The sequence below is a fragment of the Trematomus bernacchii genome, unplaced genomic scaffold, assembly GCF_902827165.1.
Source record: "Trematomus bernacchii unplaced genomic scaffold, fTreBer1.1, whole genome shotgun sequence".
NCBI lineage: Eukaryota > Metazoa > Chordata > Actinopteri > Perciformes > Nototheniidae > Trematomus > Trematomus bernacchii.
The window spans coordinates 3,961,683-3,973,805 of NW_022987609.1; the positions used below are offsets into that span (position 1 = coordinate 3,961,683).

Genomic DNA, 12,123 nt, shown 5'->3' on the forward strand with positions numbered 1-12,123 from the left:
ATTCTTTCTATTTTCAATTTTATAACGTTGTGTTAAAGTGGTTAGTAGATTAATCAATGACTTCTGGGGTTGTCAAGCAGCATCTTCTGATTAAAAGATTTCTGAGGAAAATGTTCCCAATTTCCCAAACAAGGGGAAATAACAAAACATTCCAAAAAAGGCAAAATAATAAAGTGGGCTGTAAATATGTGTTGTGCCAAAATGTGATGTATTTAGGGTCAGATTTCCTCACCACACCACAATTAAAAACTATATTCGGCATTCATTCATGATGGCGGCGCGTGCAGACGCAGCGGCTTGGCTCTCTCTGTGACTGCAAGCACCACTATTTAGTCATACTTATGGCTACTTTACTAATATATATTTAGACTGTAAGTGTAAATATGCACATTGAGTTTTATCTCGTTGCACTGTCATCGCTACTACCTCTGTTTTTACCACCCATTTTATTACTGCAGTGAGAGTTGCCAAAGGAATTTCGTTGTACTTTGTATGATGACAATAAAGATATATTCTATTCTATTCTATATACAGACAGACAGACATTGACAAGCAAAGAAGCTTTTTAAGACTCGAAACAATGCATTATAATTTAAAGTGTTCTTATTTTTATGAACTATTGAGCACATTCAGGGTATATGGAATCCTGAAGTCTAATTTAATACCTTTTAAGACCTTTTTTAAGACCCTTTCCATACATTTTAAGACCTCATCGCCACTTGGAGTTTCAACCGGTTACATTGGCGACACACTTTACCGCACATTTACTATATACAGTATTGATTGTCCTTCCTCCTTATCTTCCAACCATTTGGACGCAGACTTGCATTTCCCCATAACGATGTTGTTTAACAACCGGCGTAAACGGACCTTCGCGCGCTATCAAGCAGTGAGCGTGCAATGTCCTGTTCAGATGACGTCACATCCAACGGGATGCCATAAATAAACTACACAGAATCACACTACACACTTACGCAATGATTACATTCAGGCAGACTATAGAATACAACCTCTTTGGACAATTCATATACTTATTGAAAACAAGCTACAACATGTAATACCTTGGAAAATGCCATTTAATACTTTTTAATAGCCTTGATAAATTGATTTATCAACTTTGAATACTTTTTAAGACCCCACGGACACCCTGACATTTAGATATAAAATTAAATAGCTTTGTTAATTACCAAAACAGTTACATTTGTATTTAACAATTAGTGAGGACCACCACTGTGTTGGCAGGAAAGTCATTTATCAAGTAAAAATGTCTAAAATCTACTTTGTTTTGTAAAGCCTCTACTTAATTTGAATGGTAATTCAGCCAATGATGTTACAACTTGTTGTTGACCTTCAATTCTCTTCACTAAAACGATACACAACAATGATTAGTAAATATTACGTTTTATTACATTAGTTATCTGTGTCATAAACCATTGATCGAAAATATGATCTAGAATCATTTACAATAAACTGGCCGGGGTTTCGGTCTAAAGGTATATTTAGACAGTGATTCATGGAAATAAGAAGATAGTTTAGTTTCTACTTCCTGTTTGGAGGAGTTTTACGGTATTGCTGAACAATGAGTCATCAGGTCAACCAATGAGAGAGCTGCCTGACAGACTGAAGTATGAGTGGCTTTGCTTCACGCCTCATAATGGTCTCACTGACTTCTCTAACAGCGGTGTAGGAAGTTTTGAGATCCTTCCCTTAGTAGAAGTACTAATATCACACTTAAAAAAGTGCATTCACAATGTTATTTATGTAAAAGTATGTAAGTATAATCAGGAAATCGTACCTAAGGCATTAAACGTAAGAGTTCTTAATGCAGAAAAAGGTCCCCTGTGGCTGTTCCAGTATATAAGTGGATTACTAATTCCTCCATAAATAAATCAGATTCACCATGTTGTCAAGAAGAAATTGAAACCATTTTTCTTTCATGAAAACTCTGCTCTTATAGTCAAACTCCTCATATATATTTAACATACTTTTAACTATCAGATACATGTAGTGGAGTATATTATCCAGGTGTATATATTTCCCTCTGAAATGTGGTAGAGTAGAGATAGAAAGAAGCATGAAAAGAAAATACTCAAGTAAAGTAAAGTACATAACCAATAGTACGTGAATACAGTACTTGAGTAAATGGAATTAGTTTAATTCCACCTCAGCTTTCTACAGGTGTTTGTTACAATATATATCATTGTAACAATTCAAACAATAGTGATACACGTTGGTGGTACATACTTTGAGCCAAAAGATGATGAAAATCTACTCAACCAGGAAACATAATGTTACTCATCGTTGCGCAACAAAGCAGCAATTATATGTTCAGTGAATCAGAGTGCCACTTTAGCTTGAAGAGCCAGTTACAATTTCCAGCTGAGAGGCGTCTGAGGATTACCGTGAAGATCTAACTACATACTTCTTATGTCTATCATCAGTTTCTCTCAAATGTGGTCCAACATGTTATCCACAATGCATATTTGTATTTTTGCACAACACTGTTAAAGGTCCCATGTCATGGCCATTTCTACTGATCATAATTCCATTGTTGAGGTATACTCAAATAGATTTATACTGTGCAATTTTCCAAAATCACATTGGTTTCTCATACAGCATCTCTGTAAAGTATGTGTATTCACTCTCTGTCCTAAACGGCTTGTTGGAGCTCCTGCCCCCCCCTCCCTATGAGCCCAGTGGCCGTCTGCGAGACAGCGAGACACAGCGAAACCCAGCCCGAAACCAGCCCAAGCACACACACAGCCTCCCGCAGTCTCAGGGAGGAGAAATCGGCGGAGCTGCAGCTGAGAAAAGATTGAGTGTGTGTGTGTGAGGAAGTCCGCGGATTGGTCAATTTGGACCAATCCACGGACTTAACGTAACGGCTGCGCGGACGTAACGTAACGGCTCCACGGATTGGTCCATTTGGACCAATGGGTCCATTTGGGTATGGGCACGTCACTGTACCCAGGAAGAAAAAGAGAAATCTCCAACGAGGCGTTCTGGGGCAGCATAGACAGGTCTTTTCTGTGTTAGAGTTTTACTCACTACAGGGTGTACTTTGAGGGTTTGTGACTTTGCAGACCGTTTACATGCAGACAAACCTTCATAACACACAAGGGGACGGGTAATAACCGGAAAAGCATCACATGGGACCTTTAAGAAAACAAAAGCTGTGTATTTACTCAAGAACTATATTTAGTTTATCTTTCCTTTGCAGATTTACATTTTTAGTTTAAAGCCAAGGAAAAGCTAATTCATTTCACATTTGAGAAGCTAGAAACCACGAGGAAATGCCACTTTTGTGTCAAAATTACTCAAATGAATCATCAATATGAATCAATGTGACTTAATGTTCCGATTTACTCAGATTACTTTGATTCAAGAGAATTTAAAGAAGTCAAATGTATTGTGTATTTCTCTAAAGCCTCTAATTCTTTCTTTAGGATTAAGCCTTTACATACCCATAACATCTGAATGTATCAAAACATTTAAATAACTATAAAAATAAATAATGACAGGGTCAACAAACTATTTAGTTGTAAACCGTCACATTAAAGTGCTTTCACCATACATCTGATTCTTTCTAACCCATTTTTAGACAGTTTCCCTTTTTTCTCAGCCTAGATTAGCAAAATATTGCATGTAAAAGGAGCTCCAATAAACATTTCTGTATTTAAAACATTTTCAAGCCGTTCTGTTTGGTTTTTGAAGAGCTTAGAACCTAAACAACTCCTCATGTTCATAAATATATTAAATCGAGCTTTAAGAGAGAGGAACAAATACCGCTTTTGAGGATCTTGATGGCGACATTGATGTGGTTTTTCCAGCGCCCCCGGTAGACGTCAGCGAAGTATCCGCTGCCCAGCTCCTCCAACAGCGTGAACTCGTCTTTCGGGAGCTCCCACTCGTCCACCGTAAAGTGACTCAGATCTGTGGTAGGAGGCTTTTTCTGATGAGGGAAACACACGTGCACGCAATTGTTGGTCATAAAGGGACATAAATACAGATTATAAATGCTAGACAATGCATGAAAGCTAACGTTTAAAGTATATTAGATCTGTTTCAATCTATCATTCAATTTCAGGATCACTGCATGGAAATGTGAAATATGTAAACGTACGGTATATCTTGAACGTTTGGAGCTGCAACTGTGTTCTCCTTTTGGACAATCACTTTCTGTACTAATTGTTTAGTCTTTAAAATGTCATAAAATAGTGAAATATGATCCTATTAATTTCTGTTAAGTTATCCAATGTCTTATTTTGTCTAACTTGCAGTCCGAAACCAACATGTATTTAGTTTATTATCATGTTGGACAAAAGCAACAAGTAAATCCTCGGACTCAGAGCTTCTGCTACAAAATGTGTTAACAATGCACCTTCATGGCAGGATAGGTCTATTTTTCCAAGTCTGTTTTAAAACAGGACAGGTCTTTATTTTTACATTATGAGTATTTCCATTCACTGCTACTTATACCCTTTACTCATTACATTAGAAAAATGTTGCATTTGTCATGAGTACTTTGACTTTTGTTAATTTAGTTGTATTTTGATGCTTACAGTATATGTTTGTTCTTTTACTTCCTTATAACAGTGTATTTCTACATCATAGCATTGAGTTTGACATGTCTCTGGGACTTAGTGTTGCATTTTTATTTTGAAGCATTATAGTTGGCTTCCTGACAACTTCTGCATATTTGTTGCATGATTTCCTTTTGTGAATTTCGCATTGAGGCTCGATTGCAACAACATAACACACCTCCACTCAAAAGAAGTACAACAGCTGTACTTAAAGTGGACCTATCATGCTATATATAAATGATATATTGTAGGGCCATACCTATATAAGGTATATTTATACGTTTCTGTTTTCAAAATACCAAACAGATCATGCATTTTAGCCATGCCTCATTTCGCTCTATTTGCTGTTCTCCAGCCCTGTTTTTGCAGGGGGCTGATTCTGTGAGCTGCAGCTGACCACGCCCCCCTGCAGGAGAGCGGAGCGCGCTCTGATCAAGTCAGAAGAGGGGGAGAAAAATAGATCTCCATCCTCCGTGTTTTATTATAGCCTATTATTATATAGAGTCGTTATTCATTTGTTTTAAAGCTCAATAAATAACAAAGAAGACCTTTGACCGGCACTTTTCTAATTTTGTCCGGAAGATTTAAACTTTAACGGTCATCTTGACCTGCGAAAGAAAACCTAACTGAAACTCTGCCGCACGGTCCCCTCGTTCCTTGGAAGAGGCGGAGAGGTGGGTGTTTGTCATCTGCTGGTGGACTAACCGGAGAGAATTACAGTGCTTGCCTCGACGGGGAGGGATTGCATTGAATTAAAGCAGCAGGAGCAAACGCTTGCCTCGGGGAGGGAGAAAAAAAGCCACAGCGGAGAATAAACAGAAGGGTAACCATGGTAACCATGTGCGGGAAGTCTTCTTCGCTGCTTTTGTGGCAGACTACAGCGCCACTTACAGGCCTGGCATATGTACTACAGCGTCTCCAGCGCTTTCAAGCGGCAATGGCCGGCCGTGGCCCAACCCCACATTCCCCTGATAGGTGGAGAGTTGGCCCAATAGCCGTAGCGCCACTGTCCTGACGTCAGGACAGTGTTCAAATCTGGATCAGTTTTTATCAGATCCGTTGCAGCCCCTTTTTTTAGAGATTTGGGTATGGAGGAAAATAGAGAGGGTTGTGTTTTCTGACACTTGGTGAGTTTCCTGGAACACCGGGGACACATATTCATGTATAAAAGACGTACAAAAGTGCATTTTGCATGATAGGTCCCCTTTAAGTTTGAACTGTGTCCACACTTCTTGTTTTCTCATATGCAGAAGAAAAGAGGAACAATAAAGATAGAGAGAATAGCCTCCTACCCTCTTGCAGGGGTTTCCCAGCGTGCCGGTGTTGTTCAGGTCGTTGGCACAGTAGTGCTCCACCAAGTCGATCAGGGAGGTGACCTGGAGGTTGTGCTGTATGTAGAAATTAGCCTCATTTGCTGTGTGCACCTTGAAATGCTTCACCCGAACGCTCATCTTCACTGCAGAAAGATTCACAAACATACAGACAGTCAGAGAAAAGCAGAGGTCATTAGAAAAGTACAACACAAAGACCTTAGCCTCACTTACATTTTTCTCACTTGGATTTATCTTAATATTGGTTAATAGACCTATGAGTACTAAGCTGCTTAAAAAAAAAGCACCAAAACAGCATCTGAGATGTCTCACAAACATGTATCACAGAACATCCTGGGAACTATTTTAGATTTTCAATGATTGGTCAGGGCATATAAACATGTTGAAATGCTTCATAACAGGTACAAAAACAGAGTTTCCGCAAAAGATTTCAAAGAAATGTAAAATAGAAAGCAAGCTGATATTGTATTGCAGTTTCATTCCGAGTTGTGTGTTACAGGTTTGGCTGGTGTGGCTCTGGTAGAAAGTGTTGTAGGTCATGTTGAAAGTTACGAATTAGTACCCTGCATGATATGAAGGAAAAAAATAAATAGTGACATTTTCTGTGGTTACGGTTGTGCTGTTGCTCTTTGAAAGGGCATCAGTGACGATAATATACAGACGGCATTTAGCAGGAAGGAAGAAAATACAGTCAGAGGTATAACTTACCTGAACTTTGTAAATTCTGGCAGTGTTCACATATATTTTACATACTTGATATACGTGCATATTTTGCACTTGAAATTAGTGTTTTTTCATTCATGTGCTGCTACTATAGTGTCACGTGCAATATTTCCGGAAGATGTATTTATTTATCTATAAACATGAATTAGACAGTATTTGATTGAGTATGTGTAAAACTCTTATCTTAGGTTGCTAGTTCTTTCCTTCACAAACTACCACATCCTAAGGCAGACTGCTATCATTATATTTTACACATTTCAGAATCTTTACAGCATTACAACAGCAAAGTGACAGTGAAGATGAAAGACAAAAATAAAATAAGTAGGCTTGGATATTAAATCATAAAGGCAAACACACTTGTATTATAATAAAATAAGTAGCAGCAAAATAAAGTAAGTGAACAAGATGCCAGTAACAATATTAAATAGTAAGTGATATTGCACAAAAGCAGTTTGTATCTCACTCTCGTTTTTCTAAACTGAAGCTAAACTCCCTCCTTCCTCACTCGATTTTAAAGGTCCCCCCTGCTGAAAAAAACAGCATAGACCAGCTTAAGATGGTAGCTGGTTTTAGCTGGTTTTAGCTGGTTTTAGCTGGTTTTAGCTGGTTTAAGCTGGTGTTAGGCTGGTGTTAGGCTGGTTTAGTTGGTTTACCAGGCTGGACAAGCTGGCCAGGCTGTTCTTGCTGGTTCAAGACCAGCCTGGTCAGCTAAACCAGTATAGCCCAGCATGGATGTCATGCTGGGCTATGCTGGTTTTAGCTGGTATTTATGCTGGTCTACCAGCAGTCTTGCTGGCGAAACTGAAACAGACACAGACAGACAGAGAGGGCGGGACACGGGGGAACGGCGAGACGGCAGTGGTTGAAACAAAGCGGTATGTTTTGACTGGCACCAACGGTCGAGGAGTGAAGATCAGTTGAACGTTTCTGTGACTCCGCCCAGCGGCTGCTCTTCTGAGAGGCACCGCTCTGACAGCTCTGTCTACTGGGAAACGCGCTAAAAGTCCTTCTGGAGGTAAGCAACGCTACACAATTTCACCAAGTCTGAGAGTAAAAGCTTTCTCGAAGCTTCGTTTAGCTTTCTTACAACGTTACGTTAATGTTAACTTAACCTTACGTTTGCTAGGAGGCTAGCTGTCTTAGCTAACAACAGTTAGCAGCTAACGTTTTCTGCAGTTTGTGTTTCCCCCTGAAAAACGTGATGTAGGTAAGTTAACTTAAAGTGGACCTATTATGCTATATTTGAATAATATATTGTAGGGCCATACCTATATAAAACATGTCTGTCAAGTTTTTTTTTCAAAATACCAAACAGATCATGCATTTTAGCCATGCCTCATTTCGCTCTATTTGCTGTATTCCAGCCCTGTTTTTGCAAGGGCTGATTCTGTGGCAAATGAGCTGCAGCTGACCACGCCCCCCTGCAAAGGAGTGGGGCGAGGCACGAGCGTCATGTTACCATGCTGTTACCATGCTGTTACCATGCTGTTACCATGCCACGGCAACCTCTCAATCCCCTGATAGGTGGAGAGTTGGCCATATAGGCGGAGCTCCTTGTTTCTGACGTCAGAGATATTTCAAATCTGTATCAGTCTGTATCAGATCCGTTGCAGCCCCGTTTTTAGAGATTTGGGTATGGAGGAAATACTTGGTGAGTTCCCTGCTGCACCGGGGACACATATTCATGGTGCTAGTTGGCGCGCCTTACACTGTAGGTGCACCGCGTTTGGGGGTGCGGGTGCGGGTGCTAGTGGAGCCTCGCAGATGGGGGTGCTGCAGCCCCCTCAGCACTCCCCCCCTCAACAATGGAATTATGATCAGTAGAAATGGCCATGACATGGGACCTTTAACACATTACCTCTATCAATATTATAACAACATTTTAGGGTTGACTATTGGCACTTCCATTAAATATTAACACAATACCATTTTGGAGAAAAAAAACATTAGTAATGTTGATATGATCAGCCATTAAAAACCAAGAAAACACAACACTTATATTACAATATCCACAATCTACCATGATATCTAGTCTCATATCACGATATCCATATATATATATATAATGTTGCTATATTGCCTAGACCTAGTGATACGACACACATCTCGTTCCCATTTCACCACTCTCCTTCTCGTCTCACCTGACAGAACGTATCCCACGTGGTCTTTCTCGCTGTGCCGGATGAGGAAAGCTCCCGAGTCATTTCCTGTTCCCATCAGGTGGCTCTGAGCCTCAATGCGGTTCATTGTCCCGAAAAACCACCTGGATCGTGACAGAAATCCATGAATAAAAGTCAAAAATAGGAAGTGGTCATCTGGTTTCAAATTGTAACTCTTTGATTATCATAAATAAAATAATGGTTGCATGTCCATCCATACAAGTAAAAAGAGATTTAAAAATGAAATAAATTCGACATTAAATGATAATAAATACATAATCACAGTTTTAAACATATTAAAACCAGCAACTCTGTAATTTAGTTTAAGACCACAGCAGCTGTGGACATGTGGGAAAAAGTACTCAAAACTCAAAGTACACACTTCCACGTTGAAGCAATACACAGAGAGATAGAGACAAAACAAGAAGTGGTGAGGCTTCACTGCTTAGAGACACTGACATTATGAAAGGTGTTATTGACATGCTCACAGTGTGACTCACAACAGTCATGAGGGGTATGTGATGCAGAAGAGTCAGAACAATAATAACATGGAGAAACTTCTCTTGATACTCCTTATGTTAAGTTGTCATTGTATAAAAGCTCACTTGGTACCTTTTCATGGTGCATTCAAAACCTTATTAAAAAAAATAGTTTTCCCCTTGTGATAGGTGCCACAAAGTGATTTAGAACAGGTTATATAGCTCACGTTATTGCTCAACGATTAATAGGTAACAGTTAGATTACCGTCATTGTGACTGCGTCATCACTGCACCTCTAATAGGCCAAAGTACCTTTCTTAATAACATGTTGGATTCATGTAACTGTAATGTATTTAATATCAAATATTACTAAGGAATACAAAATAAATTCCAAAAATGATTTGGCAGGCCTCTCTGCAGTAACTCCAAAGACTCGAAAGCCTCATGTTCAGGTCCCATGATGTTGATTTACATTTTAGGAGGTAAACAAATCTATGTGCAAGTAAAGTCAAACTAATTTTATGATCAAGATCAAGCAAGAGTATTTTGCAGTGATTTTAACCCATAAAATGAAAGTGTAGAGAAGATTAAAGCCACACTCACTTGATAATGCCTTCAGTATCTATTAAGAAAATGCTCAATAATTTATTATTGATTGGTTTATAAAGGGTCAGGGCTATGATGCACACCTGTACATCTTGTAGAGAACTACAGAGTCATGTAAAGATACTCTGAACTCGATGTGGTATTGTTAATATCACAGATTTATTTGTGCTATAGGCCTACTATAGGTCAGATTATTTTATCACTGCAGTATGCTGATGGTGTCAAGAACTTGATGCATTTATACGATGTGCATCTTGTGATTTACTTGTCAACACAATGTGCAGCGTGTTAATAACTAATTGTTAAGGATATGGCTCCCTTTTTTATGGGTCAAGCGAATCGCAAATTAGGCAACAGTCTGTAAAATCTGAAATGTTTTATGGTTGCAAATGACCCAGTTTATTTATGTGTATTCAAATGACCTAGATAAATAGTTTATGGTCCGTTTCTGTATTTTGCCACCACCACTCACGGTTGCGTTTGCAGAGAGTCGGCCGGGTCCAGGTAGTTTTTGGGCACGACCCCGGTGTCGAGCACGCGCCCGTTCTTGTCGATCCTGCGCGCGGTCCACCACTCCCCCGTGCGGCTGATGACGCTGAACAGATCCCCCTCCTGGAAGGACAGCTCGTCCGGGTGCCGAGACTCAAACGACCACAGCGCCCGGAACATGGAGCCGCTCTCAGACCCCTTCTCCAGCGGGGCCGGGCTCGGTGGGCTCGACCCTCCGGTACCGTCACTGCTGCTGCCCCTCACCCCTCCGGTACCGTCCATACTGCTGCCCCCCCCTCCACTACTCCCTCCTCCTCCTCCTCCTCCTTCTGCACCAGGAGGAGGCTTCTTGTCGCTGAAAATCCTCTGCCATAGTGTTTCCAGACATGGGCAAGCTTTCCGTAGACACTCACCCATAGATGACCATGAATGCTCCCGTACCCCCCCTCCTAGAGTGGCCGCCCCGCTCGGTTTTGGAGCCTTCTCCCTCTGCTGCGCGTGAGCTGGCCTCACCTGTTGGACAGGTAGAGCGTGATGCCGAGTGAGGAATCCTGGTGAAACCGCTGCCTGTGGGCTTATCCTCTGAGACTGATTCTGCACTGAACGCTACTTCCTTATGCCAGGCAATAATAAAAACACGAGAACTCCGCCTATAAAAGGACACAGGCGTCAAAACCTCACACTGGCTAATGTCAGATATACTGGTAGATTTAGTTCTGATTGTTTACAACCAGTGGTGGAAAAAGGTAATCCGATGTCATACTTTAATTTAATTTAATTGAAAATACTTGTAAAAGTCCAAAATAAAAGTAGTTTAATAATAATTAGTACTTCTAATAATTAATGACCCACTTCAAAATAATGTATATTGAATTACTTTATTATGATTATTGATGCATTCATTAGAATTACTCATGCTGCTGATTATTTTAACCCAAATGTCAATCTTTATTTATTATACAATAGGCCATTCTGCTTAGTGAGCACTTTAAGTAAAAGTAACATCATTAAAATAAACTTGATGTACTCCAACTTAAACTTTGAATGCATGAATGTTTTACTTGTATAGTGTTACGGCTGTATGTATTCCCTGTTTCTTTTTCCCTTTGGCTCCTCTACCCAGGTGTGCTGCATTGCTGTAACGAGGTTCAGACGAGGTGCACCTGGAGAAGGAAGTGCTTAAAAGCTCCAGTGCAGCAGCAGAAGGGGGAGGCCTCTGGTGTGGGGACTGCTGTGTTTCTGCCTCTCATCCTAGGATGGATAATTAAACATTTGATGTGTTGGTTATAATAAATCCTATGGATTTGATGATTTTAAAAGGTGTCTTTTTGGGTCAGTGGTGGAATTGTGTTAGCCCCATAGGGCCATTTTAAGGGTGGGGCGTAACAATAGCTACAAATGCAAATATCACTGGTTTGTTCAAATAACGCAAGCTGGGAATTTGCTTTTTCTTTCTGTCTGAGCTCACCTCAATGTGGAGACAAAGCTACTATAGTGACGCAGAAATTCCAGCTTTTAAATTGCACAATTACTTTCATACTTTGCCCTGAGTGACGCACTTCATCTTTTCACAGTAGCTCCTCCCAGTCAGAAAGGTTTTTTTCTGTGAATTCAGAGAAGATGTCATAAAATGTGTCTCACTCCTAGTATCTCTGAAGCAGTTTATTCAAACCCCTTTTCAGTTATTTTATTAATCTTGCTTGACCGGATCAGAACAATGTCAGCGAAAACAACTTGAAACTAAAAATGACAG

The 12,123-nt window shown here is 40.1% G+C and overlaps 1 protein-coding gene across 1 annotated transcript in view; it reads right to left on the minus strand.

Annotated features, from left to right (window-relative positions):
- The window catches only part of ptk6b (PTK6 protein tyrosine kinase 6b), a 29,696-nt gene extending 18,712 nt beyond the window's left edge, over positions 1 to 10,984 (minus strand). Inside the window, exons 1-4 of the mRNA XM_034131819.1 lie at positions 10,354 to 10,984; positions 8,779 to 8,900; positions 5,876 to 6,039; positions 3,787 to 3,952 (exon numbers count right to left, since the gene is read on the minus strand). Of these exons, the coding sequence (XP_033987710.1) occupies positions 3,787 to 3,952; positions 5,876 to 6,039; positions 8,779 to 8,900; positions 10,354 to 10,787 (886 nt within the window). The 5' untranslated portion in view covers positions 10,788 to 10,984. The remainder of the gene's footprint in view (positions 1 to 3,786; positions 3,953 to 5,875; positions 6,040 to 8,778; positions 8,901 to 10,353) is intronic.
- Between the last annotated feature and the right edge of the window lie 1,139 nt (positions 10,985 to 12,123).